General features: G+C 55.4%; 1 protein-coding gene across 4 annotated transcripts; it reads right to left on the bottom strand.

Annotated features, from left to right (window-relative positions):
- Positions 1–5592: 5592 nt before the first annotated feature.
- On the bottom strand, positions 5593–23204 carry SETD4 (SET domain containing 4). 4 transcript variants are annotated; one of them, XM_036448501.2, is made up of 11 exons: positions 22949–23200; positions 21469–21632; positions 20283–20378; positions 16740–16777; positions 14359–14447; positions 13238–13667; positions 10966–11140; positions 9528–9609; positions 8735–8815; positions 7202–7325; positions 5593–5951 (listed from the first exon to the last, which is right to left on the bottom strand). In XM_036448501.2, the coding sequence occupies exons 2-11, from the start codon at positions 21536–21538 to the stop codon at positions 5769–5771; spliced, it is 1368 nt and encodes a 455-aa protein (XP_036304394.1). In that variant the 5' UTR covers positions 21539–21632; positions 22949–23200; the 3' UTR covers positions 5593–5768. The 4 variants fall into 4 exon arrangements, 3 of the variants coding, with proteins under 3 accessions (XP_036304394.1, XP_045441179.1, XP_045441178.1); XM_045585223.1 differs by lacking the exon at positions 22949–23200 and adding an exon at positions 20579–20737; XM_045585222.1 differs by lacking the exon at positions 20283–20378 and having other exon boundaries at positions 22949–23204.
- Positions 23205–23850: the final 646 nt, after the last annotated feature.

Raw genomic sequence — 23850 nt, forward strand, 5'->3', positions numbered from 1 at the left:
CAATCCATGATTCTCTCTCATCATTAATGTTTCTCCCTCTCTCTCCCTCTCTCTTCCTCTCTGAAATCAATAAAAGTACATATGTAAGGGGGGGGGAGAATGTGGCCCTCCCACCCAATGAAGGATTCCTCAGCCATAAAAAGGGCGGCCTGCCACAGAAGCTGTGCGGAGTGACACAGACCAGACACCAAAGGGCAAATGTCACATGGTTCCACTTACATGAAATCCTGGGGGGAAATTAGAGACAAGACAGATGAGAGGGTAGCGGGTGCTGGGGGAGGGGGATGGGCAGCCACCATGTAATGGTTAAGGGTTTCCGTTTGGGGCCACGGGAGAGCTTTGGAACTGGTGACGGTCACACAACAGGATACCCAATGCCACCGAGTTGTGCACTTGAAATGGCTTAGATGGCGAATTTCATGTTATGCATTCTTGGCCACAATAAAAAAGTTCCCGTTTCTGAAAAACTTTATTTCCAAATACAGGGAGTGGCTACCGTTTGCTGACCCCGAACCTGGAGTCTCCCACAGCACGGCAGTGACTCAGGCCTTCTGACGGAGCAGCCAGCTCTAGCAGAGGCGGTGGGTCCGCCCCCCGGGGTTTTCGACGGGTCTCCGGCGAGGTCACGTCTCAGGGTGTCCGTGGAGGGGGTGGGACATGGTGGGACATGGGGGAACACGGGGGAAGGTGCACTCCGGTGGGTCGTGTGCCCTTGAAAAGCCTCCAAACTGTGTCCTGCACGCGTGCCAGGGGGCCTGAGCCCGTCTGCACGCACGGCCTCGCTCTCGGTGTCGCTGATCAGGAGCCCCGGCTGCAGCTCCCCGGTGTCCCGGTGTCCCGGTGTTCCGCCGGGAAAGGGCAGTGAGAGGCGCGGCAGGCCGGGAGGATGGCCGCAGCCTGAGCACGGTTCCATCCAGGAGAACAGACAGCCTCGCAGGAACGGACACGAAGCCCCAGGTGCTGACTCGCTGTCCAGCAGCCCTGAGCCGGGCTCGGAGCCGCCGTGGGGATGAATGACGGTGTCTGAGCGATGGGACAGGAGGTGGGTGAGCTGCGAGGTGCTGCTTCCTGAATCCACACACACACACACACACACACACACACACACACACACCGTACAGCCGTGAGGCTGAGGTGCAGACACGCACCTGTCTGCAGAAGCCGTGGAGGAAGATCAAGTGCGGCGTTTTCTTTCAACACGGACAGCTGCTCTGAGAGCCCCCATTCAGGCTGGCCAATTACCGCTGACAAACCCCACTGGGCCTGACTGATGCTGGAAGTGGACTCGGTGGGAGGCAGACACCGGGGCGTGATAAAAGACATTCTCCTCGGTCTGCTGGCAGCCGGCCGTGTGCCGAGTTCTCAGGTGACTGGTTTGACAGTGATGGGACGGGAAGACAAAACGCATGCCCGTCCCTTCAAAGGCAGTCCGCTCTTTATTGCCCTCAGAGGAAACCCGCGATAAAGAACACCGGCACTCCGGCACTCTGCGCCAGTCCGAACACAGGGCGCCGACAAGGCCGCCAGCTCACCCGCCCGAACCAGACTGCCGCCACCCCCACTCCCCACCCCCAACCTCCACCCGCCCACCCACCTGCAGCCGGGAGCACTCAGAACCGGCTGCGGGGCCAGAAGCTCAGGACAGGCCCGGCTCAGCCAGCTCAGAGGGCGCTGCCCGGTCCTCCCCACGCCCCAGCCCCCGAGTGCCCTCCTCCTCTAGGCCTTCCTGTCCCAGACCCCAGGCAGCCAGAATGGGCCGGGGAAGTCCGTCCCACCACAGGCTCTGGGCCCCCTACGTGGCCACAGCATCCTCGCTGCAAACATCCCCTCCACTTAACCAGCTGGCTGAAAGGCTGAAAGGCAGTTTTGCCATTAAAAAGGTAAAGTCACAACACATAATGGACACTTAATGCCACAATGAAACGTGAAAAGATGAAAAACGTTTACTGTGGATGCGGACTATGTGACTGCATTGGCACTGTAGTCATGGCAACAGCGCCCAACAGCAGACTGTCCTGTGGACGGCGCCTGAGCGCCTTCTGAGGGAGCCGCGGGCGTGGCTCTGGCCTCGGAGGCCAGGCCTCGCTTTCTCCTGCCCATGTCCTCTTTCTTTTTTTAAAATATATTTATTGAGTTTTTACAGAGAGAAAGAGAGAGGGTCAGAGAGTTAGAAACATCGATGAGAGAGAATCATCAATCAGCTGCCTCCTGCACACCCCCCACTGGAGATATGGCTGCAACCAAGGTACATGCCCTTGACCGGAATCGAACCCGAGACCCTTCAGTCCACAGGCCAATGCTCTACCCACTGAGCCACACCAGTTTCGGCCTTTCTCTCCCCCCACCCTCCATGTCCCCTTTCAGAAGGAGAACCACCTCCTTCGGCCAGTCTGGTCATCGGGGAGATGCTGCTGTGGAAGGGCTGGCTGACAGTGACAGGTAAACCGGAGCGATGAGAGCGTCGCCATGGAGAGATGAAGCAAAGCACAAAGCAAATGGCCACCAGTTCTTTCATCTGCTTTACGGCACCTGACTGCGTCGTCAATAAAACCAAACCAGACCACACACCTGCCAGCCAGCCGCTTCTCTCTCCCGGCAGACCCGCCTCCCAGCCCCCGGGTCCGTGGCCGAATGCCTGCCGCAGACACGTCTGGGCAGAAGCGTCTGACAAAGATGCTTCAGCCAAAGGCCGGCCCCACCCGTGGCAGCTGGGCTGTGCCCGCCCGGCAGTGACTGCGCCCACGCCCCCTGGCCGGGCTCTCCTCACCTCTCCAGACCCCTGGCACCGGCCGGCACCGGCTGGCCCCGCCGCCAGGCCCCGGGGAGGCCGGGGAGCGGCCTGCGGCAGCGTCTGACTCGGGCACACAGACCGGGCTCGGGCGGGTCCGGGGGTGTGGGCGCCGCGGGCCGCAGACCGCCGTGGGCAGCGGGCTGTGGGGGAGCGGCCGGGCTCCTGCACACGGATCGCTGGAGGGAGAAGATGGGGTTCCTGCTCCTGCTCCTGCTCCTGCTCCTGCATGGAGGCGGCATGCTCCGCTCACTGTTTCTGCGGGGCCCACGTGAGCCACGGCCCCCGGCCTCACCTGCACGTTAAGCCACATCAGAAAGCTCGTGATCCCCTGACCTCCCAGCAAGATGGCTTCCAGACAAGCAGCGTCACCGTCAGGCAGCTCCGTCAGACCACGGTCATGCGTGGCCGCCCTCCTCGTCCAGCTAAGGGGACCTGCAGGCGCTCCGCCTGGAACGCCACCCGCTGGAGGGGGAGGAAGCAGCACCCGCTGGAGGCGAGGCCGGGGTGGGCACCCACGGCGAGGCGCTGCGGAGGGTCCGAGGCCGGCAAGGGGAGCGAGCTTGCCCTCAGGACACACAGCGGGGCCCTGGACAGCCCAGCAGACCTGAGATCCTTTCAGAGGAGGCCTCCACCTCGTCACTGAGATGTGCGGGCCACCTCACGCCTGTCAGTCAACGTGGACGCGGGATCCCAGGACAAGGACACCGGGCACACACCACTCGGCCTGAGGCTCTGTCCTCAGGTCTAACACACGCCTTACGGACAGACAGGCAGCCCCATCAGAGGAGGGCTCCTTCCCGCTCCTGACCCGCCTGGCAGGAGCGCGTCACAGGAGACCCCTTCCTGTGTGGGTGCTGTTACCCTGTCTGCCTGGCAGCACCCGCCCACCTGCCCGGACCAGGGAGCTAGCCTGCCCTGCGATGAGCCATTCCTTCTGCCGGGGGAAAAGTGCCACATGCTGGCATTTCCTATGGCCTGTCCGAGGCAGGCAGGTCCTGCGTCTGATCGCCGGCCCCCACCCTCCCTCTGAGCCTCACACCCGCCCGGCCCCTCCGCCCTGACCTGCTGTGCAGCTGCCCACTCTCCCATCCCAGGAGCAGAGCTGTGTGCTGGGGCCAGACACCACTCCCACCCGCACACACTGCCCGCCTCCGAGCAGCCAGCCTGCTCTGCGCGGCGGGCCTCCAGCGCCACCCAGTGTGTGAGGAGGGAAGCGCCTCCAGCTCACCACCCAGCAGATGGGCTCCTCTCCTCAGCTCCTTGGGATTGGGAAGGGCAGTGACTTGTTCTCACAGGAGGCCGGGAGGAGCATGGAGCACTCAGCACCTGTGTATCACGCACTCGAGCTTGGGATTCACGTGCTCAGCACAGCATGGGCGGGCGGCGGGCGGGAGGTGCTCCGTGGCCCTGGAGGGGGAGGCTCGCTCTGTCTTCGGTTCGGTGAAGTCCAGGTCATAAGCAGCAGCCTGGCTTCTGTGCAGTGACACGCCTGCTCTGACCGCCCCGTCCTGCCTGCTGTCATTACAGGCATGAGATCGCTGTGAGTAGTAATCCAGAGCCAGAGTCTGAAAAGGCCTGTTGAGAGCAAACTTCACATCCAAGCCTCACTCCGAGGGAAGCCCGGTCCTAAAGGCTTTTGTGATTTTAAAGAAGCTCCCGGCCAGCCCAGCTCAGGGGCTGAGCGTCGACCTCTGAACCAGGAGGTCAGGGGTCGATGCCCGGTCAGGGCGCAGGCCCGGGTTGTGGGCTCCATCCCCAGTGGGGGGCGTGCAGGAGGCAGTGGATCAATGGTTCTCTCATGGATGTTTCTCTTCCTCTCCCTTCCTCTCGGAAATCAATGAAAATGTATTTTTTTAAATAAATAAGAGGAAAGGCAAAGAGCCATAATTCCAAAGGGCCCACTGGGCACAAGCACGTCCCTCCTGACCTCCCAACAGCACCAGGAAGGTGACAGCCACGCAGAGCAGAGGCACACAGCCCCACAGGTCAGGGGCATGCTGACGACCACCGGACACCAGCCCACAGCGAGGCAGGCCACACTCTCTTCATTCACCAGCTTTCCCTTCCCAAACCCAGTCTGCGCCGGGTGCCCTCCGAGCAGCCGGCCTGGCTCTGAGGCAGGGGTGGGCAGCGTCACCTGGGCCTCTGCTGCCAGTGCCGGCTCCTCCCCCTCTGCTGGGAGCGGGATAGAGCAAAGGGAACAGCCACTCCAGCCCAACAACCTCCTTTCAGCGGGAAGTCAGCTGGGCAGAAGGCGCTGGCACGCAGGACTGCCCGCCCTCCCTGTTACCTGACCCTGAGGTCACAGAAGCTCCCCTGCTGGCCCTTCCTGCTGAGCCAGGGCAGCAGCTCACCCTTCAGGGAAGAAAGACCACACCCGGGGTGGGGGCGGGGGTGGGGGTAAGGGTGGGGGCGGGAGTGGAGTGCGGGCAGGAGTGAAGGTGGAGTGCTGGTGAGGCCAGGCTGACCGCAGCCCGCTCGGGCTCCCTCTCAGTGGGCCCAGCTTCCTCAGGCAGAGGCGTCTTCCCCCAGGGGCTGTTCAGTGGGCATCAGAGGTGCCATTAGGATGGCGTGCCCTTCCTCACCTGCAGCCCTGCCATCCTAGCACCTGGCCCTGCACATCCTCCAAGGTCCCCGCCCCCAGGGAAGGTACAGGCCCAGGATCAAGCACACCATTTATTTTTTTTTTTAATATATTTTATTGATTTTTTACAGAGAGGAAGGGAGAGAGATAGAGAGCTAGAAACATCGATGAGAGAGGAACATCAACCAGCTGCCTCCTGCACACCCCCTACTGGGGATGTGCCCACAACCAAGGTACATGCCCTTGACCAGAATCGAACCTGGGACCCTTCAGTCCGCAGGCCGACGCTCTATCCACTGAGCCACACCGGTTTCGGCGTCAAGCACACCATTTAATGGGAGCCTCCGTCGGTGTACGCGGTTCTGGGTAAAGCGTGCCTTAGTGCTCAGTGTTTTAGGTGTCGCATCCGCAGAGGGGGTGGCATCGGGCGGGGCACCTGGGTGAGGCGAACAGCCTCTGCACACTGCTCATTGTCTCGGCAGACGCCCGGAGGATCTTCAGCTCCTCTGTCCACAGCGTCTCCACCAGAGTGAGCTGGTGTGTCCCCGCCATTTCCTTCTCCTTCATGTGAGAAACCTGCAAGAGATTTTTAACTTTTTATAATAATCAACATACATAACATTTACCATTTTGAGCGCTTTTATTTATTTTTTTTTAATATTTTTTTAATATATTTTATTGTTTTTTTATAGAGAGGAAGGGAGGGGGATAGAGAGTCAGAAACATCGGTGAAAGAGAATCATTGATCAGCTGTCTCCTGCACACCCCCCACCGAGGATGTGCCCGCAACCAAGATACATGCCCTTGACCGGAATCGAACCAGCGACCCTTAAGTCCGAAGGCCAATGCTCTATCCACTGAGCCAAACTGGTTTTGGCTTGAGCGTTTTTAAATGTACAGTGCAGTGGTATTTAGAATGTCCACAATGTTATGTAATCATCACCAGAAACTGCCCCCAGCCCTGGCATCCTCCATCGTCCGGCTCCATGCCCTGCCTGTCCCAGGTCCTCCCAGAGGAGCAGTCTGTTTCCTGCACTCTGATTTATTCCACTGAGCACAATGTTGCCTTCAAAGTTCATTAAAATAGTTTAAATCCCAGTAATGTTTTTATTCAAATGAGCTGCTCTTTTATTTATTTATTTTTATTTTTTAATTGATGTCAGAGAGGAAGGGAGAGGGGGAGAGAGAAACATCAGTGATGAGAGAATCACTGACTGACTGCCTCCTGCATGTCCCCCTCTGGGTATCAAGCCAGCAGCTGGGCACGTGCCCTTGACCGGAATCAAACCCAGGCCCCTTGAGTTCACAGGCCAACACTCTATCCACTGAGCAAAACCAGCTGGGGCAGCTCTTTTTTCATTTAATTAAAATAGTAACTAAATAAAAATAAAAGGAAAAGAGTACTTAAAATCTATTATCAAGAATTCATGTGGTAATTTTAGCTATTAAAAGGTGCAGGCACAATGTTAATAGTCAAAAACCAGGTAGCATCAATGTTCAAGTATATAAGGCATTCAACAACACTCAGAGAAGGTATGCCATCCCTACCCAACATGCCCCAAACAAGTAACTTGTTAATCAAACACTTCTTCAAGAAAAAGATGTAAGCCCTGGCCAGTTTGGCTCAGCAGAGAGCGCGTCGGCCTGCAGACTGAAGGGTCCCAGGTTCGATTCCGGTCAAAAGCACATGCCTGGGTGGCAGGCTCAGTCCAACGTGCAGGAGGCAGCCAACCAATGATTCCCTCTCATCGTTGATGTTTCTACCTCTCCCTTCCTCTCCCTTCCTCTCTGAAACCAATTTTTAAAAATACATTAAAGAAACGTACCTTTTGAAGCATAGCGCTAGCCTCCTCTGTGAGGTAGCAGCATATTTTCTGGGCGATGTCCAAACTCTTCTTCTCATTCACGTCTGAAACTATCTCCCCAAGAAGGACTTTTTTCCAGCACAGACTAGAACATAATGTTTAGTAAGGTCATTTCAGCAGGGCCTCACCAAATGAAGACGACCATTACACTGAACACACACACACAGCCTCTAGTTTCCAGAAGCTTCTAAAGCCCTCCCATGGGGATTCCTCTCAGAACCCGCCCACAGGCTCCCACGCTCCACCACGTGCTCCTCCTGTGCTGACACGGACACGATTTACAAGAAGGATAGTGGGAACAGGACTCGGCCCCGGGTCTGGCCCACGGGCGGGCAGGTGGTACGCGTTTGAGGGTAGGCAAGAAGGAGCAAGAGCAGCTCGGCTGGTGTGGCTCAGCGGTTGAGCGTGGACCCATGAACCACGGAGATCACGGTTCAATTCCCAGCCAGGGCACAGGCCCGGTTGTGGGCTTGATCCCCAGAGTGGGGTGTGCGGGAGTCCAGGAGGCAGAGATGGATGAGTCTCTCTCATCGTTAATGTTTCTGTCTCTCTGCCCTCCTTCCTCTCTCTGAAATCAGTAAGAACGTTTTAACGAGGGAGCCACAGCAGGAAGCCGAGCCAAAGGCGGCAGTGTCCCCATCCGCTGGGAGCAGCCAATGGGAGGAAGGGTGGAGAAATGGATGCTGACGGACAGCGTCTCCAGGGGAAGTGGCGACAGGCATGGTGCCTGGGCTGCGGCAATGTCCGAGTGCAAGTACTGAAGGCAATTAGAAATGCAGAGCCAAAACCTGAGAGGCCCGCCCTAACCAGTGTGGCTCAGTGGATAGAGCGTCAGTCTGAGGACTCAAAGGTCCCGGGTTCAATTCCGGGCAAGGGCATGTACCTTGGTTGTGGGCACATCCCCAGTGGGGGTGTGCAGGAGGCAGCTGATGGATTTTTCTCTCTCATCGATGTTTCTAACTCTCTACCCCTTTCCCTTTTCTCTGTAAAAAATCAATGAATAAAAAATAAAATTAAAAAATTAAAAAATTTTTAGTAAAGCAGAACGAGCGGAACGAGCACACCACATCTGGGCACTGAGCCCTCTCACGCGACTCCCCCCACTCGGGGCTCCACCCCTCCAGGAAGTCCTTCCTGCTCGCGGCTCCGACCGGCACCACGGCAGGAGAACGGCAGCAGCACAGCCATGGAGCCCCGGTCCTCCCGTGGAAGCCGGGCCGGGACCATGGACACCAGGCTCCCCTGCGCCTCCCCAGAACACGCCCAGGCCTCGCCCTGGCTCTGCCCCGGGGCAGAACGGAAACCCACCCCCTCAGACCCTCTGGGCAGTGCCAGTGCCTGCACTTCTGAACAAGCTGAGGTCCCCGGGGGGCCTCTGAGGAGAGACTCAAAGTGCCACCAACCACACACTGACCGTGAGGCTCCCACAAAGCGGACACGGGGACACGCAGAGAGCGCGCCTGCCCACGGGAGCGCCCGCCCGCCCGCACTCACAACTCCGCAGGCTCCAGGCACAGCAGCCGCAGCGCCGTGAGCAGCCGCCAGGACGGCCCGTCCCATCCGAACGTCAGGTTCCTGCGGGGGGACAGGACAGGTCACCGTCACTAGGACTTCGGGGCACAGCAGTCTCTCTAAAGCGGCACTAAGCGTTACAGAGCCTGCGGTCTTGGTCAGAAAGACAAAAGGAGAAAAGTCTTCAGTTCCTAACGGTGAAGCCTGAAGACAGGAAGGTCTCTCGTGTTAAAAAAGAGAAAAGCAAGCAGCTGTTTCCCAGGCGCTTGGGCCAGAGGCTGCGCCGGATGAGGCCCCGCGGCAGCCCGGGCCAGGCGCAGGGAGACAGGCCGGCGCCGCGGGTGGTCTGGGGTTAAACCAGCACCACCACCCAGCACCAGGCCTGCGACTGAGCCGGCCCCTCACACTGCCCTTCAGCCACAGAACGGAGCGCCCTGGGAGTCACCAGCCACTGTGTTAGGTGAGGGCCAGTCTGGCCCCCACCAGCCGATGGCACCCACTGGACCACATTCAGAGACAAACGCAACCTGGGCCACCAACCAGCACACCCAGGCTCTCCGCTGGCACCAGGATGCCCTGTCCACGCTGGCCGCTGCGCCCCTGAAAGCTTCCCTGAAAAGAATCTCACGCTCCCGTGTCCCCATGACACCCGCAGAGTAAGCGCTCGGTCACACCTACCTGCCCGCTGGTGAGAGCCAGGTGTCCTCCCTACAGAGCCCTAGCCCTCCATTTTATCACCATTTCCCCACGGAACCACTGTGAGAGCAATACTTACTCTATAAGGTCATGATCCTTTAAAATGGCAATCTTTTTGTTCATCTGCTTATCTGCTGATGGAAGGTATTTAACAAGCATATCTACATAAAAAAAAAATCAGACTGAGATTTAGGGTGTAATTCAGACAAAAGAATAAACCTTTCCTTCTCAGCTTACTTTCCTTCCCATTGCAACCCAGACAAGTGTAAAGTGTGACCTCATTCATACAAAACAGAGGTCTCTTCTTCCAGGCCCACGCTGAGACCGTCCTCCGCTCTGGAAAAGCCACGGAACTCCACGAGGCGGGGACCAAACACCCGTGGGATGGAGGAGCACCCCCCGGACGGGTTCCTGGTTCCGCCAGAACCTGCACCAGAACAGCCTCATCGCCCGCTGGGTGCCTATGGCTCCTCACGCTGGAGTCTCCGCCGCCCGGAGAAGGCCCGGCTCCCACTGCTGTCTCCCCCTTTGTTGGGAGCTTTCACAGCGCATGTTTTTCAAATGTTTTTATTGATTTCAGAGAGGACGGGGAGACAGAGACAGAAACATCAGTGATGAGAGAACTCGCTGATCGGCTGCCCCCTGCACGCCCCACCGGGATGGAGCCCGCAGCCCGGGCTCTGGCCAGTGGGCAGGCAGGCAGTGCCCTGACCAGGAACGAACTGTGACCTCCTGGTTCATAGGCAGGTCGACACTCAACCACGGAGCCACACCAGCCGGGCCACAGCATAAATGAACCAGCTAAATCCTGGTCTCAGGAAGGGCAACACCGAGGTGATGGCTACGTAACAGGCACAAAAGAGCGACACCCAGGCCTTCCTGGGGGCAAAGCCCCAGAGCAGGGCCTGCGCCTCTCTGGGGAGCACAGGCCTTCCACCCGGCAGGTCTGCACGGCCACGTGCTGTCCTCCCTCAGTGACGGCGACACGTCTCCGTACGGGGAGTCCCGTTTCTCCCATCTCTAAGCAGGCATCTCCTTGCATCTTCCTGTGCCTCCATCCTGCCCGACCGAGCTCAATGAACTCTTCCCGGTTCTTCTCACCCTCAATGTTGGTCAAAGCTTCGGAGTTTTTACTTAGTTATTGCAATTATTTTAATACAGCCCGAGTAAGGCCAGCCCTACCTCGGAGAAAATAAACGATACCCATTTGAAGGACTGCTGCCTGGCCGGTGTGGTGCAGAGGTTGAACCCGGAGATCACAGCTTAATTCTCTGTCAGGCACGTGGGCTGTGGGCTCGATGGGCACAAGCCTCCTGAGGCCCACTGGGGGGCGTGCAGGAGGCAGCCGGTCAGTGGTTCTCTCTCATCGCGGATGCTTCTCTCTCCCTCTCCCTTCTTCTCTGAATCCAATAAAAATATTCGGAAGGAAAAAAGGCCTGCCATTTTTACTAAAACTTAGAAGAGCCCGCCCCCGATGGGGAGTGTACGCCCGCGCAGGGATGAGCCGGAGCAGCCACCTGGCGGGACGGGCACGCAGGCGTGGGGGCTGGCGCGGGGCACGAAGCCGTACTCCAGCAGCAGCCGCCGGCTGTCGTGGGCGCCGTAGCAGATGAACACCTCCTGGTGCCGCCGGCAGCCTGAGCCCGTCCTGACCTCGTAGCAGCGGCTCTCCTCGTTAAACGCCGCGTCCACCTGGGGGGAAGATGGTTCGTTTTTAAAGCAAAACCCAAAACCAAGACTGAGTTATGACGTTTATGTAAGCCAATGCCCGCTGGAACACTCACCGCTGAACGGAACCACACGTGGAGAAAGGAAGGTCCCCCGGCAGCCCCTACCTGGCCCCATTCGCCCCCTGTGGGGGGGTCCCAGCCCTGGTCCTGGGGACGGCGAACCTGACGATGGGTAACCCCGGGAGGGAGGGGAGCGGGGCGGGCGGTCAGCCTCCCGGGCCCCCAGGCTGCACTCGGGCAGCACAGCGGCGACCACAGGAAGCAGGCTCTGTAGTAACGAGGCTCCTGGCTCCCTGGGACGATGTCGTTTATTTGTCTGGATGACTTCCAGCGCTGGCAGGGAGGTGAACCTGATAGGCCCATAATCGGCAAACTGCGACTTGAGAGCCACATGCGGCTCTTTGGCCCCTGGAGTGTGGCTCTTCCACAAAACACCACGGCCCGGGCGTGTCTACGTTGAAGAAGTGGCGTTAGAAGTTTAAGTTTAAAAAATTTGGCTCTCAGAAGAAATTTCAATCATTGTCCTGTTGATATTTGGCCGTTTACTGAGTTTGCCGACCGCTGGGCTAGGCTGAGGACCAGGTGGGGGGCCGTCTGGCTGGCAGAGCAACCAGCGTGGGAAGCCTCCGCACCAGCCGGGACGGCCAGCGAGAGCAGGGGAGCTGCGCGCCAGGCCTCTGGGGCCCCCGCAGAACCTGTCTTAGCCTGACACGGCTGACACTGCCTATGGAGGTGTGACTGATGGTGAGTTGATGGTAGAGAGGAAAAGACAAGACCTACCTGCTCCCCACAGAAAGGCGTGGGTGCAGGCACTGAGGCCTCCTTCCTTAGCAGCAAAGCCCAGCAAGCCCCAGCGAGGCGCGGAGGAGGAGCAGGCTGCAATCCCCACCTGCCAGCAGCAACAACAGAGTAAGGCTGTGGTTTGGAGTCTCATGCCAAAAGCCAGCTGCACGCATGTTAGACCCGCCCCGCCGGCCATCTTTTTCCATAGAGGGCAGGGAGGAAAGAGGGCAGAGGAAAGAGGGCAGAGGGAAGAGGGCAGAGGGAGAAGAGGGCAGAGAGGGAAGAGGACAGAGAGGGCTGGGAGCCATGTGTCCCAGGCTGCGGGAGGCGGGACCCACACAACCGTAAAATCGCTGGTCCTGGGAAATCACTGGTCCTGGGGGCGTAAGGGCACGAACAGCCCAATAAGAAGCCAGTCCGCCAATTGGCGAGTCCATGTCCAGCATCCTGTGTATATGCCCGACTCCTCTCATGGGCGGCAGCCAGACACACCCTCCCGGCTCGGCCTCCCGCACTCGGTGTGACAAGCGGACGGCAAGGAGTGCGTGGCCTCGGACGGCACGGCGGGGCCTCCCACGCCCTCCCCACGGCAGCGGCTAACCGGGCGGCACGGTGGGAAGAGGACGGTGAGCGTGGGTCCCGGCCGGAGTGCCTCCCCGGGGACCGCGAGGGCTGGCTCACCCGGTGCCACAGGGGAGCAGGGCAGAGAGCGAGGGCTCCGACTCTCCCAACGCAGGATCCTCTGATGATTCCGACTCGTTTCCCCATTCAGTAAAGGTTTGTGTGTGTGTGTGTGTGTACTTTTTTAATAAAGCTTTATGGAAGGCCTACTACGTGCCAGGCCCTGGGCTGAGCACTGGGATGACAAAAGGAACAAAGCAGAGTGCCGGCCTCTAAGACTGCAGAGCTCAGAGAGGGAGAGGACATGAACCAGAGAGCACAGCAGAGATCAAGCGGAAGCAAGGCCCCAAGTATACAAGGGTCGGGACAGAGTGCAAACCACACTCCAGGCCAGTTCTGGAAGGAGGAGGACTGTACCACAGTGGGTGAGGGAGGGCAGGCTGCAGGTTAAGGCCTGGGGAGGAGGAAATGGGGATATAACACGGGGCTCTGCAGCCAGAGGGAGATGGGCTGGGAGGAGACAGGAGCACGCCTGGCGGGTGGGGCGGCAGGCCGTCACCAGAGCCAGCTACGCCCTCCCTGTGGGCCCCGCACTGTTCTAGGTCGCAGCTCTGAGGCCGTGTCCCTCCTGCGGACACAGAATGTGTCCCCTCACCTGGACGGCGGGGCTGTGGTTCAGCAGGTCCAGGAACGGGGCGAGCGCGCAGGTGTCGGGCTCCGCCGACAGGCCCTGCCTGCGGCCCCTCGCCATGTACACGGCCCTGGTGTTGACGGTGCACCAGGCCCACCGGAAGGCGCGGTAGCTGAAGACGCTCTTGGCGGCAGCGGAGAGCAGGGGCTGCAGGGAGGAGAAGCAGCCTCGGGAGGAAGTGAACAGCTCGCGCACGCGCATCCTCTGCTCTCTGGCCGCCTCCGCCAGCGGCCTGGGAAGGAGAGCCACCACGTCGGGCTCCAGACACACGGCGCAGGTGTAGGCCTTTGGCAAGACCTCCAGATAGGGCTTCCAGGGAGACCGGTCCCCAGCATGCCTTTCTGCAACCAGGAAGGTGCACAGCGCCAGCAGCGGAGACGGGGGCGGCTGCCACCTGGCCAAAGTAAAAGCGAAGGAAAGAAGTTACTTTCATTGAAGACGGACGCTACAGTGGTTAGTTCTGCTCCCACAGAAGGGCCAGTCAGCGCTCGCCCAGTTTATTTCAAGTGTCTGCACAAGTCACGTCCACACCAGAACGGACTCACTAACCGAGTCCCAGCTTCGTTTGATCAGCTGCCTCCTGCACACCCCCTACTGGGGATGTGCCGCAACCAAGATACATGCCCTTGACTGGAATCGAACCCGGGACCTTTCAGTCCGCAGGCCGACGCTCTATCCACTGAGCCAAACCGGTATTGGCTAAAACTAACTCTAATGTTAACAGCTCTTCAGAGCTGAAACCAAGTTCAAGCAAGTACAAAGAAGGTAAAAACAAAAGAGAAATGAAGATTTGTCAAGCTCTACTGCGATGGAGAACAGCTACTATGATGAGCAAGGCGCTCAGCCACGATTTCCTTTATTATCCCATCTCATCATCCGTTTCTGGGACAGATCGGGATTCAAACCCCCCCTCCCAGTTTGCGGTGAATTAAAAGCAAACTCCACAGCCCAGAGTAGACCTCTGCACCGTGGCAGTGTCAGCTGTGCACGGGGCTGGGTCCCCTGGCCTCGGCCTCGGTGCCGTATCTGCGATGGTGCAGGCCTACGGAGGAGCGGTGCCCGGGGAGCACGTGAGGGTCACTTACCTGGCGATGTACGGCCCTAAGCGGCTCCTAAGCACCGTGTCCGTGGTGAGCAGGCAGCTCTCAGGCAACGAGATAATCAGCTGGCCCTCCTTCCGGAAAAGAAAGCAGAGTTCAGAGCGCCCGTGCTCTGGGAAGGGCCTGTGAGCGCGCGTCTTTTCCAGCCCTCCGTCTCATCTGCTGAGAACCAGGGCAACCCGGCCACTGAGACCACCACCGACTAACTCCCAAGCCCCTGCGCCAGTGGGTGCCCGCAAGGCTGCCCCAGCGCAGGGGCGACGGCCCCACAGGAGTTAAAGGTCGGTTATGTGGCTGTCAACCTTCCACCGGGAAGGAATGTGCAAACACTGACAACCCAAAGCAAGCTGACCCTTCGCTTTCTTAGGCCGGAAGTTGTGCACCTTCAGGAAACAGACAGAACAGACACAGATACACACACACAGACACACACACACACGTCCATCTGGTGCAGCCCATGTGCCAGAGGCTGTCCTAGACTGGCCACCCTCCCAGCCTATGTCACTAGCGGAAGCCAGGGCAGCGCACCCAGCACAGGGGCCCGCCTTCCACCTGCCGCAGTCCAGCTCTTCCCACGGCGATGGGAACGGAGGAGGGAAATGAAGAGGCAGGTAGCGGACGCCAGAGACAGGGAGGCGCCGGGACGTTGTGGTCCTGCTAGCATTGTCACTGGCGTCAGCCGACAATCAGCTAGGTGCCAGTTCCAGTTGCCTCTTCTGTATATTGAGATTAAACTATTGTAGATCATCTCTACCACTTCTTCCTGCCCCGACATCCGTGACATTATGATTTTTAAAAATCCACCTAGTGCCCAGGTTAGAGAACCGGCCTGTACAGCCAAAGGTGGCGGCTCCTGTCCCGGTCAGGTCCACACCGAGCTTTCAGCGCGGGTGAGGGAGACAGCCTGTCAATGTTTCTCTCACACGTGGATCTCTTTCTCTCTCTCTCTCTCAAATCAGTTAAAACTTATCCTCAGGTGAGGATTTGTTTAAAGCCACTTGGTAAAATGGTCTCTATGGTCCTTGGAGTAAATCTCTTCATCATCAAAACTCATCAAACTGAACACAAAAGCTGTGCAGCCCGCCGGCATGGCTCCATGGCTGAGCACCGACCTATGAACTAGGAGGTCAAGGTCTGATTCCTGGTCGGAACACATGCTCCAGCTGCAGTAGGGGATGTGCAGGAGGCAGCCAATCCATGCTTCTCTCTCATCCATGCCATGTTTCTCTCTCATCAATGTTTCTATCTTCCTCCTTCTCCCTTCCTCTCTCTCTAAAATAAATAAAAACCTATTTTTAAAAATGACCAATAGTCACTGCTCTACACGAGAGGTATATGTCTACTCTCCAAACTCTGCTACATCTGAGGTCAATTATACCTCTGTTCAAAAAATAACAATATTACCCAACAATGTGCATGTGCTTAATGCCAATAAGCTGCCCACTTAAGTGGTTAAGATGGTAAGTTTTATTTTATAGTAGTATGTATTTCGCCACAATTAAAAATTATAAAGTAATTTAAAAATTAAAATAGCATAATAGAATTAAAACACTAAAAGTTACCATTCTTTACACTAAACATATGTACAAGGTTGGGGTATATAAATTAAATTGAAAAATTAAAATTATTTTAAATAAAAATTAAGGAATTGATTAGTAGCTTTACAGAAAACTGTATTAAATGTACTTTAAATGGCATAAATGGACCTTGGAGATCAGATCACCTCCCTCTGCCTGTTCCGTTCCACCTCCTCTGCTACGCAGACTCTCAGATGAGAACAGCTCCCTCCCTTGGCATGGTTAACACATGATCTGGTTCATAAAATCCGCTGTGGCAGACTGCTGGCTGCCAACCCAACAGACTTCTCCCCTCCTCACCACCCAACACCCCCCCCCCCCCCGAGGGCACTGCCCACAGGTGTCGCCTCCTGCCGCTGGGGTGTCGCTGGCAGCTGAGAGGCAGCTGGTTCACAGCCCCTTTCCTGCGGGAGAAGCTGTCCTTCCTCCCCCCTTGCTTGGTCCTGCTGCTCAGGCTCCAGGCGCTACTCGCTGGGCCTGAGCGTGGCGCTCCCTCCAAGGACGCGGGCAGAGAGCCACTAAGTCCTGGGCCTCTGACGGCCACGGAGGCCACAGCAGCCAGGTCGCCTAGCCGGCATGTTCACGTGACGGCAAAATAAACTGCTCCGGGCGAGCCCTGCTGCTCGGTGTGTCTCCGCTCTGCACACGCAGCTCTAACGGCAGAGCTGTATGAAACGTATCGAGCAAGTGGATGCCTGGATGCCGAACTTACTTTTAATCCACTTGGTTAGCCCACAAAGCAAAGCAGCAACATCTGCACTGGGCTTCAAGGACAAGAGAGATTCTCACCTGCAGGGACGTCTTGCTCATCAGCCCTCGCCCGGTATCTGGGAACCAAAGACAGGCAGGTGAGTGCACTCTGGACAGAAGATGTGTGAGACCCTCAGGGCCGGCGTCTCGTACCCTCTGGGTCCAGGGGGCTAATGGAAAACGGACATGTGCTGGCTCCTCTGGGTTTGCGACCCTCGAAGGGCAGAGTGAGTGCAGAATCGAGACCTAAAGACCATGCGCCTTCCAGAGCGGCTCCTGGGTCTCTCAGGGGCCCTTAGAATGGCCTCCTCCACAGAGTCTTCCTTTAGACTCCTACGCTGATTTAAGTGGAAATTTATCTCCAACCATATAGGAGGTGGGCAAAAGTAGGTTTACAGTTGAAATACAAATAAATAATACTATAATCGATGCATTATAATATAAGAATAAACCGTGTGTTTTGAGTACTCACAACTGTTAACCGACTTCCGTCCACCTCTGCATATGAACAGAACTTGGCATATGAGATAAACCTGGAAGACACTTTACCAATATTTTTCTACAACATAGTGTTCAATGGAGAATATGTTTTCCAATGATATTTCCGATAAGGGCTTAATCTCCTAAATTTACAGAGAACTCCTACAACTTAACAAAAGGAAGAAAAACAATCCAATCAAACAATAGTCAAAGGATGTAAATAGACACTCTTTGAAAGAGGACATACAGAAGGACGAGAGACATATGAAAACATGCTCAAAGTCACTTATCATCCAGGAGATGCAAATCAAAACAACAATGCGGTACCATCTCACACCTGTCAGAATGGCTATCACAAACCTACGACAAGTTCTGGCGCAGATGCGGAGAAAAAGGAACCCTCGTGCACTGCTGGTGGGAATGCAGACTGCTGCAGCCACTGTGGAGAACAGTATGGAGTTTCCTCAAAAAACTAAAAATGGAACTCCCATTTGACCCGGTAATCCCATTCCTAGGATTATATTTCAAGAAACCAGAAACACCAATCAGAAAGAATATATGACCCCCTATGTTCATAGCAGCACAATATACTATAGCTAAGATTTGGAAACATCCTAAGTGCCCATCAGCAGATGAGTGGATTAAAAAACTGTGGTACATCTACACAATGGAATATTACGCTGCTATAAAAAAGAAGGAATTCTTACCATTTGCAACAACATGGATGAACTGGAGAGCATTATGCTAAGCAAAATAAGCCAGTCGGAGAAAGAGAAGTTTCACATGATCTCACTCAAATGTGGGATATAATGATCAACATAATTTGATGAAAAGAATAGATTGATCTAGAGACAAATGGTAGGGGAAGGGGGCTAGAGAGTAACCAAAGGACTTGTATGCATGCATATTAGCATAACCAATGGACACAGACGCTGGGGCAGTGGGGGCTTGCCCAAGGTGGGAATGGCTGTGGGGGAGGAGGTCAATTGGGCAAAAAGGAGACATATATAAAACTTTAGAAAAAAAAAGCAGGAGAGGAACCAAGATGGTGATATCGGTAAACACCTGAACTTGCTGTCTCACACAACCACATCAAAATTACAATTAAAAGAGCCAAAGCCGGTTTGGCTCAGTGGGAGAGCATCGGTCTACGGACTGAAAGGTCCCGGGTTCGATTCCGGTCAGGGGCATGTACATCGGTTGCGGGCACATCCCCGGTGGGGGGTGTACAGGAGGCAGCTGGTCGATGTTTCTCTCTCATTGACGTTTCTAGCTCTCTATCTCTCTCCCTTCCTCTCTGTAAAAATCAATAAAATATATATTTTTTTTAAATTACAACTAAAAGAAAAAACAGACATCATCCAGAACCACAGGAAGGCTGGCTGAGAGAAAGTTCTACAGCTAGAAGGAAAGGGAAGAGTGCATCTAGACTGGTAGGAGGAGCAGAGGAACAGAAGAGCAAAGGTCCAGAGGTGTGTGCACGGAAACAGGCTGACGACTGAGTGCACTGCGGTCTTTTTCAACCAGGAAGGAGATACAAACTCCCAACTGCTCTGAACTCCGGTTCCAGTAAAACTCTGGAGACCCAGACTCAAACGGGGAGAAACTGGACTGTCTAGCAGCAGAGAATCTTGAAAGCAGCAACAGAAAAAGTAAGTTACCTACAAGGGAGCACCCATACGACTGTCAGCTGATTTCTCAACAGAAACTATGCAGGCCAGAAGAGAGTGGCAAAAAATACTCAAAGTGATGAATAGCAAGAACCTACAACCAAGATTACTCTACCCAGAAAAGTTATCATTCAGAATTGAAGGTCAGATAAAGAGGTTCACAGATAAGAAAAAGCTAAAGGAGTTCATCACCGCTAAACCAGTATTATATGAAATGCTGAAGGGTATTCTTTAAGAAGAGGAAGAAGAAGAAAAAGGTAAAGATAAAAGTTATGAACAAAGTGACAACAAATGCATATCTATCAACAAGTGAATCTAAAAATCAAGTGAATAAAAAAATCTAAACAGAATATGCCGAAGCCGGTTTGGCTCAGTGGTAGAGCGTCGGTCTGCGGACTGAAAGGTCCCAGGTTCGATTCCAGTCAAGGGCATATACATTGGTTGCGGGCACATCCTCGGTGGGGTGGTGGGGTGGGGGGGTGTTTCTCTCTCATCGATGTTTCTAGCTCTCTATCTCTCTCCCTTCCTCTGTAAAAAATCAATAAAATATATTTTTATTAATCTAAACAGAATAAACTGGTAAATATAATAGAATCAGGGGCATAGAAAGGGAGTGGACTGACAATTCTTAGGGGAAAGGGGGTGTGGAGGGTGCAGGGAGAGACTGAACGAAGTTCAGAAAACAGAGCTCGGCCACCTACACTTACTAAGGCACAGCAGGAAGTGGCCACGGGACCTTGTTAAAGTAAAGTGTGTTACAGACTAAGTTCCGGAATGTCTGCACTTCTGCTGATGGACAACAGCACTAAGTCTCGGTCACCGGCGTATCCCTGTCTACACTGCTGGAAAGGAGCATCAAATTGGTGGCTCGCCTCTGAGAGGCCGCAAGGTCCTATGATCACAACTTCTATGAATTATCCTTATTCCTGCCTTTGCCTTATTTTTCTATTCTCATCCCCCTTTTGTAATTTTAAATTTTATTTCACCATTTTGGAATGTCTTCCCATAAGCCACTTCAATTTACTTTTAGAACAAGGTAAAGCATGTTAATCCACCTTCTCAAATATTATAGCTACAACCTGGCCAGCATGGATCAGTGGTTGGACATCGACTATAAACCAGATCAGGGTTTGATTCCGGGTCAGGGCACACGCCTGGGTTGTGGGCTCAACCTCCAGTATGGAGTGTGAAGGAGGCAGCCGATCAATGATTTTTTTCTCATCACTGATGTTTCTATCTCTCCTTCTACCTTCCTCTCTAAAATCAATAAAAATATATTTTTTAAAAGAGAATTACAGCTACCAAGCAGGAAGCCTGACATAATATGCTCCCTGAGATAATACAGCCGCCTGCAAGGCTCACCCCTGCGTTCCTGTCACCTGTGCCCACGGCTCCTGTGACAAAGGTCATGAGGACTGACAGCCAGACTCACCTGGAAAACAAGCAGGTATTAAATTCGTATCTTCAAACTTCCTAGCTTTCAACCACTTCTTAAGAGCTATAAATTCAGGCTTGTAGCTCTCATTCACTAATCAATGGAAGAAAAAATGGTGATTAAAATCACTATAAAATCAGATTACCCTTTAAAAAGAAAATCTCTGATGAAATGTCTGTGTTATCATGAAAAGAAATGAATTTTTAAATGTACAAATAATGTAAACTAAAAAGAAAAAAACATATGATCGTCTCAAAGACGACTGGTAAAATGGACCGTTATCAGTGTAGTACCTCCCGCTGGCCAGGCACTTTCACACAGGTCTTCAAACTGGGTTACAGGGAACTCAGAATGATGAGTTTATATCCAAACATTGATACCTTGCAGGTAATTAGAGGACAGGAGAGAGGGCAGGACTAGAAACAGAAACCTGGGAGTCCCCAGAAAAGACACTGTTGAAAGAAGGATAAATATGTTTATATTCCCACAAGAGTTAAAAAGAATACAATGGCACAATTACAAAGAGAAATATTTAAGAAACTATAGGCCTGGTGCATGAAAATTCATGCACTGGAGTGGGGGGAAGGTCCCTCAGCCCAGCCTTCCCCCTCTCACAGTCCAGGAGCCCTCAGGGACAGGAGGTAACCTGATGATCAGGGGAAGGCAACGCCCCATTACACCTCTGCTGCTGCCACTGCCAGCAGCGCAAGTCTCAGCCAGCTCTGGTTACCTGAGCCTCGGGCAACCCTAGGCAGCTGGGTAGCCGACATCCAAGGCTTGAGTGAAACTTGGGCCAGCCCTGGGTGGCTGGTGGGGCTGAGGGGACTGGGCGCCACCATCTTGTGGCTGTGAGCACTGCCATCTTTGAGGGTGTTGTAGCAATTAGCATATTCCCTCCTTATTGGCTGTGGGCACCACCATCGTTGTGAGGGCGTGATGGTCAATTAGCATATTCCCCCTTTATTAGATAGGATATTCTCTGTGAACATTGCCCAGGAAAGAGAAATATGTTTATATTCTCACAAGGGTTAAAAAGAATACAATGGCACAATTACAAAGATAATTATTTAAGAAATATTCTCTGTGAACACTGCCCATGTGTCTTTGAGAAAAGCTGTATGCATCTGTTACTATCAAGCAACAAAAGATCCTTTTTGATATCACTGGCACCAAAAAACTGTACCTCCTCTGGACTGAGAACTGCCGAGTTTTCGTCTTCTGATCCGGCTTGTTCTTCCTCTTCCCTTCTTCATACCACAACTGCAGTTTCTGTTTCGGTGCCCGATCGAAAATAAAAAGCACTTCTTTCCCCTTCTCCCAATGTAAGATAATCACTGTTCTTGGTACCTATAAAGATTTAAATCGACAAGCATATATTATCTGGTAAACCACTTCTCTAAAATGTTTTTATATACAGAACGTTTACATAGAGAGCTAAATCATGATCCCTTGTGCAGAAATGGAATGCACATTTTACTGGTCCCTCTAAAATAGTTCTTTAAAAAAAAAAAAAGTGTGTGTGTGTGTGTGTGTGTATGCCTACGGTATATAAATATATAAGAGGCAACTGGTAGATGTTCCTCTTTCACATCAATGTTTCTCCCTTCCTCTCTAAAATTTAAAAAAAAAAAAAAAAAAAAAAAAAAAAACGAGCCCAGATGGTGTGGCTCAGTGGCTGAGTATGGACCAATGCACCCAGGAGGCCCCGGTTTGATTCCCACACAGGGCACATGATTGCAGGCTGATCCCCAGTAGGGAATGTGCAGGAAGCAGCTGATCTATGTTCTCTCTCATCAATGTTTTTCTCTCAATTTCTCTCCATCTCTGAAATCAAAATTTTTAATATTTAAAATAAAATAATCTTCCGGTGAGAATTTAAAAAGAAAACAGCAAGATTCAGATACTGGAATATTATGTAGCCATCAACAGGGGGGAAATATATGCTCAGGTGTAGAAACGTCCAAGGGGAAAACAAAGTTTCGGAGTGATCCCCCTTTTTAAAAAAAAAATATATTTTTATCGATTTCAGAGAGGAAGAGAGAGGGAGAGGGAGGCAGAAACATCAACGATCTGGAACCCATCATGTATGTGTACAAAGCCAGAAGACGTAAGGAAAGATGGCAAGGCTGTGCCAGGGGCGGGGGCGCTACGGAGACTCACAGGTGCGGGATGCTCCGGCGGCGGCACCCTGCAGAACCGGGCTTTGTGTGCAGACACACAGCCCTACCGCCCAGCCCGCACCGGGCAGAGAAACAGGGGCCCGGCCATTACCCCCGCCTCGGCCCTGCGAGGGTCCCCGCTCCACCTACCGAAAGGGGGCGCGCCGGCTACGCGGTGCCCTGCGGGCGGGCGGGCGAGCTCTGCACGTGGAGCCCCGCGCTCCGCCCGCACCGGGCCCCGCCGGCGGCGCGGACCCCGGGGGCCGGGCGCCCGGGGGCGGGGAGACGGGTGCGAGCTCCGCACCGGGACCCCAGCACGCCGCCCGCCTCAGCCCGCCCGCAGCCTGCGCCCCGCGGGCCCGCACTCCCGGGGACGCCTCCGGGCGGCGGGGCGGGCGAAGGAACTCAGCTCTTTTTCACCAAAAAACTCAACTGAGAGCCCCGCTCCGGCGCGCGCCGCTCCCGTGGCCGCGCAGCCGGGGCCCGGCCAAGCGAGGGGCTCACCTGGCGGCGGGCTCTCCGAGGCGGCGGCCGGGCTCCCCGCGCCTCACCAACCAGAGCCACGGCCCGGCCCGGGCTCCGCGGGGCGTGCGCGGCGGGTCCCCGGCCCGGACCCGGTCCGTCCCGGCCCCGGACTGAGGCGCGAACGGGAAAACCCAGGGCCCGCGGGCGCCGAGCCTGCGCTCTGAGGTGCCGCCGGCGGAGGGAGGAACTCCGAACGCGGGGCCGGCCCGACCCTCCGCCAGCGCCCAACGCGCCTCCCGCTCCGCCTCCGCCTCCGACACGGAACGGCGAGCCCAGGCGGCCACAGCTTCCCGCCGCGCGCCCCGCCCCGCGCGCCCCGCCCCGCGCGCCCCGCCCCGCGCGCCCCGCCCCGCGCGCCCCGCCCCGCGCGCCCCGCCCCGCGCGCCCCGCCCCGCGCGCCCCGCCCCGCGCGCCCCGCCCCGCGCGCCCCGCCCCGCGCGCCCCGCCCCGCGCGCCCCGCCCCGCGCGCCCCGCCCCGCGCGCCCCGCCCCGCGCGCCCCGCCCCGCGCGCCCCGCCCCGCGCGCCCCGCCCCGCGCGCCCCGCCCCCTGCTAATTGGCTCCTGAAAATTCTTGCCGGCTGAGACTGCTCCCACTTCAGCTCAGCTACTGAATTTCCCCAGACAAGGTCATCAGTGCTGGCCCCAGGCCAGGCCTCTGTTTGAGGTCTCAAGGCCCCAGTACACACTGGCTCTTTAAGAACTTGCAAAAGGGGCCAGAAACACTCCATATTCGGGAGACAAAGAGGGTAGGGTCATATAAATAGGGAGAATTCCTGCATGTTGGGGCCCAGAATTTGAGATACATGTTCCTCTGGACCAGCGCGTAATAAATGTAACTCCAACTCTCTAAGTATTGCTTTGTTCTTCTTCGGTTTTCTGTA

This window comes from Pipistrellus kuhlii, unplaced genomic scaffold (assembly GCF_014108245.1).
Source record: "Pipistrellus kuhlii isolate mPipKuh1 unplaced genomic scaffold, mPipKuh1.p scaffold_m20_p_2, whole genome shotgun sequence".
NCBI lineage: Eukaryota > Metazoa > Chordata > Mammalia > Chiroptera > Vespertilionidae > Pipistrellus > Pipistrellus kuhlii.

Excerpts from the sequence above, each read along its gene's own strand:
- SETD4 (XM_036448501.2), bottom strand. The coding sequence starts at position 21,538 with ATGAAGAAGGGAAGAGGAAGAACAAGCCGGATCAGAAGACGAAAACTC. Across the intron at positions 20,379-21,468 it reads CAGTTCTCAGTCCAGAGGAG|TGAATGAGAGCTACAAGCCT; the intron begins GTACAGTTTTTT and ends TCCATTGATTAG. Across the intron at positions 9,610-10,965 it reads CTGCGTGCCCGTCCCGCCAG|ATATGCTTGTTAAATACCTT; the intron begins GTGGCTGCTCCG and ends TTTTTTATGTAG.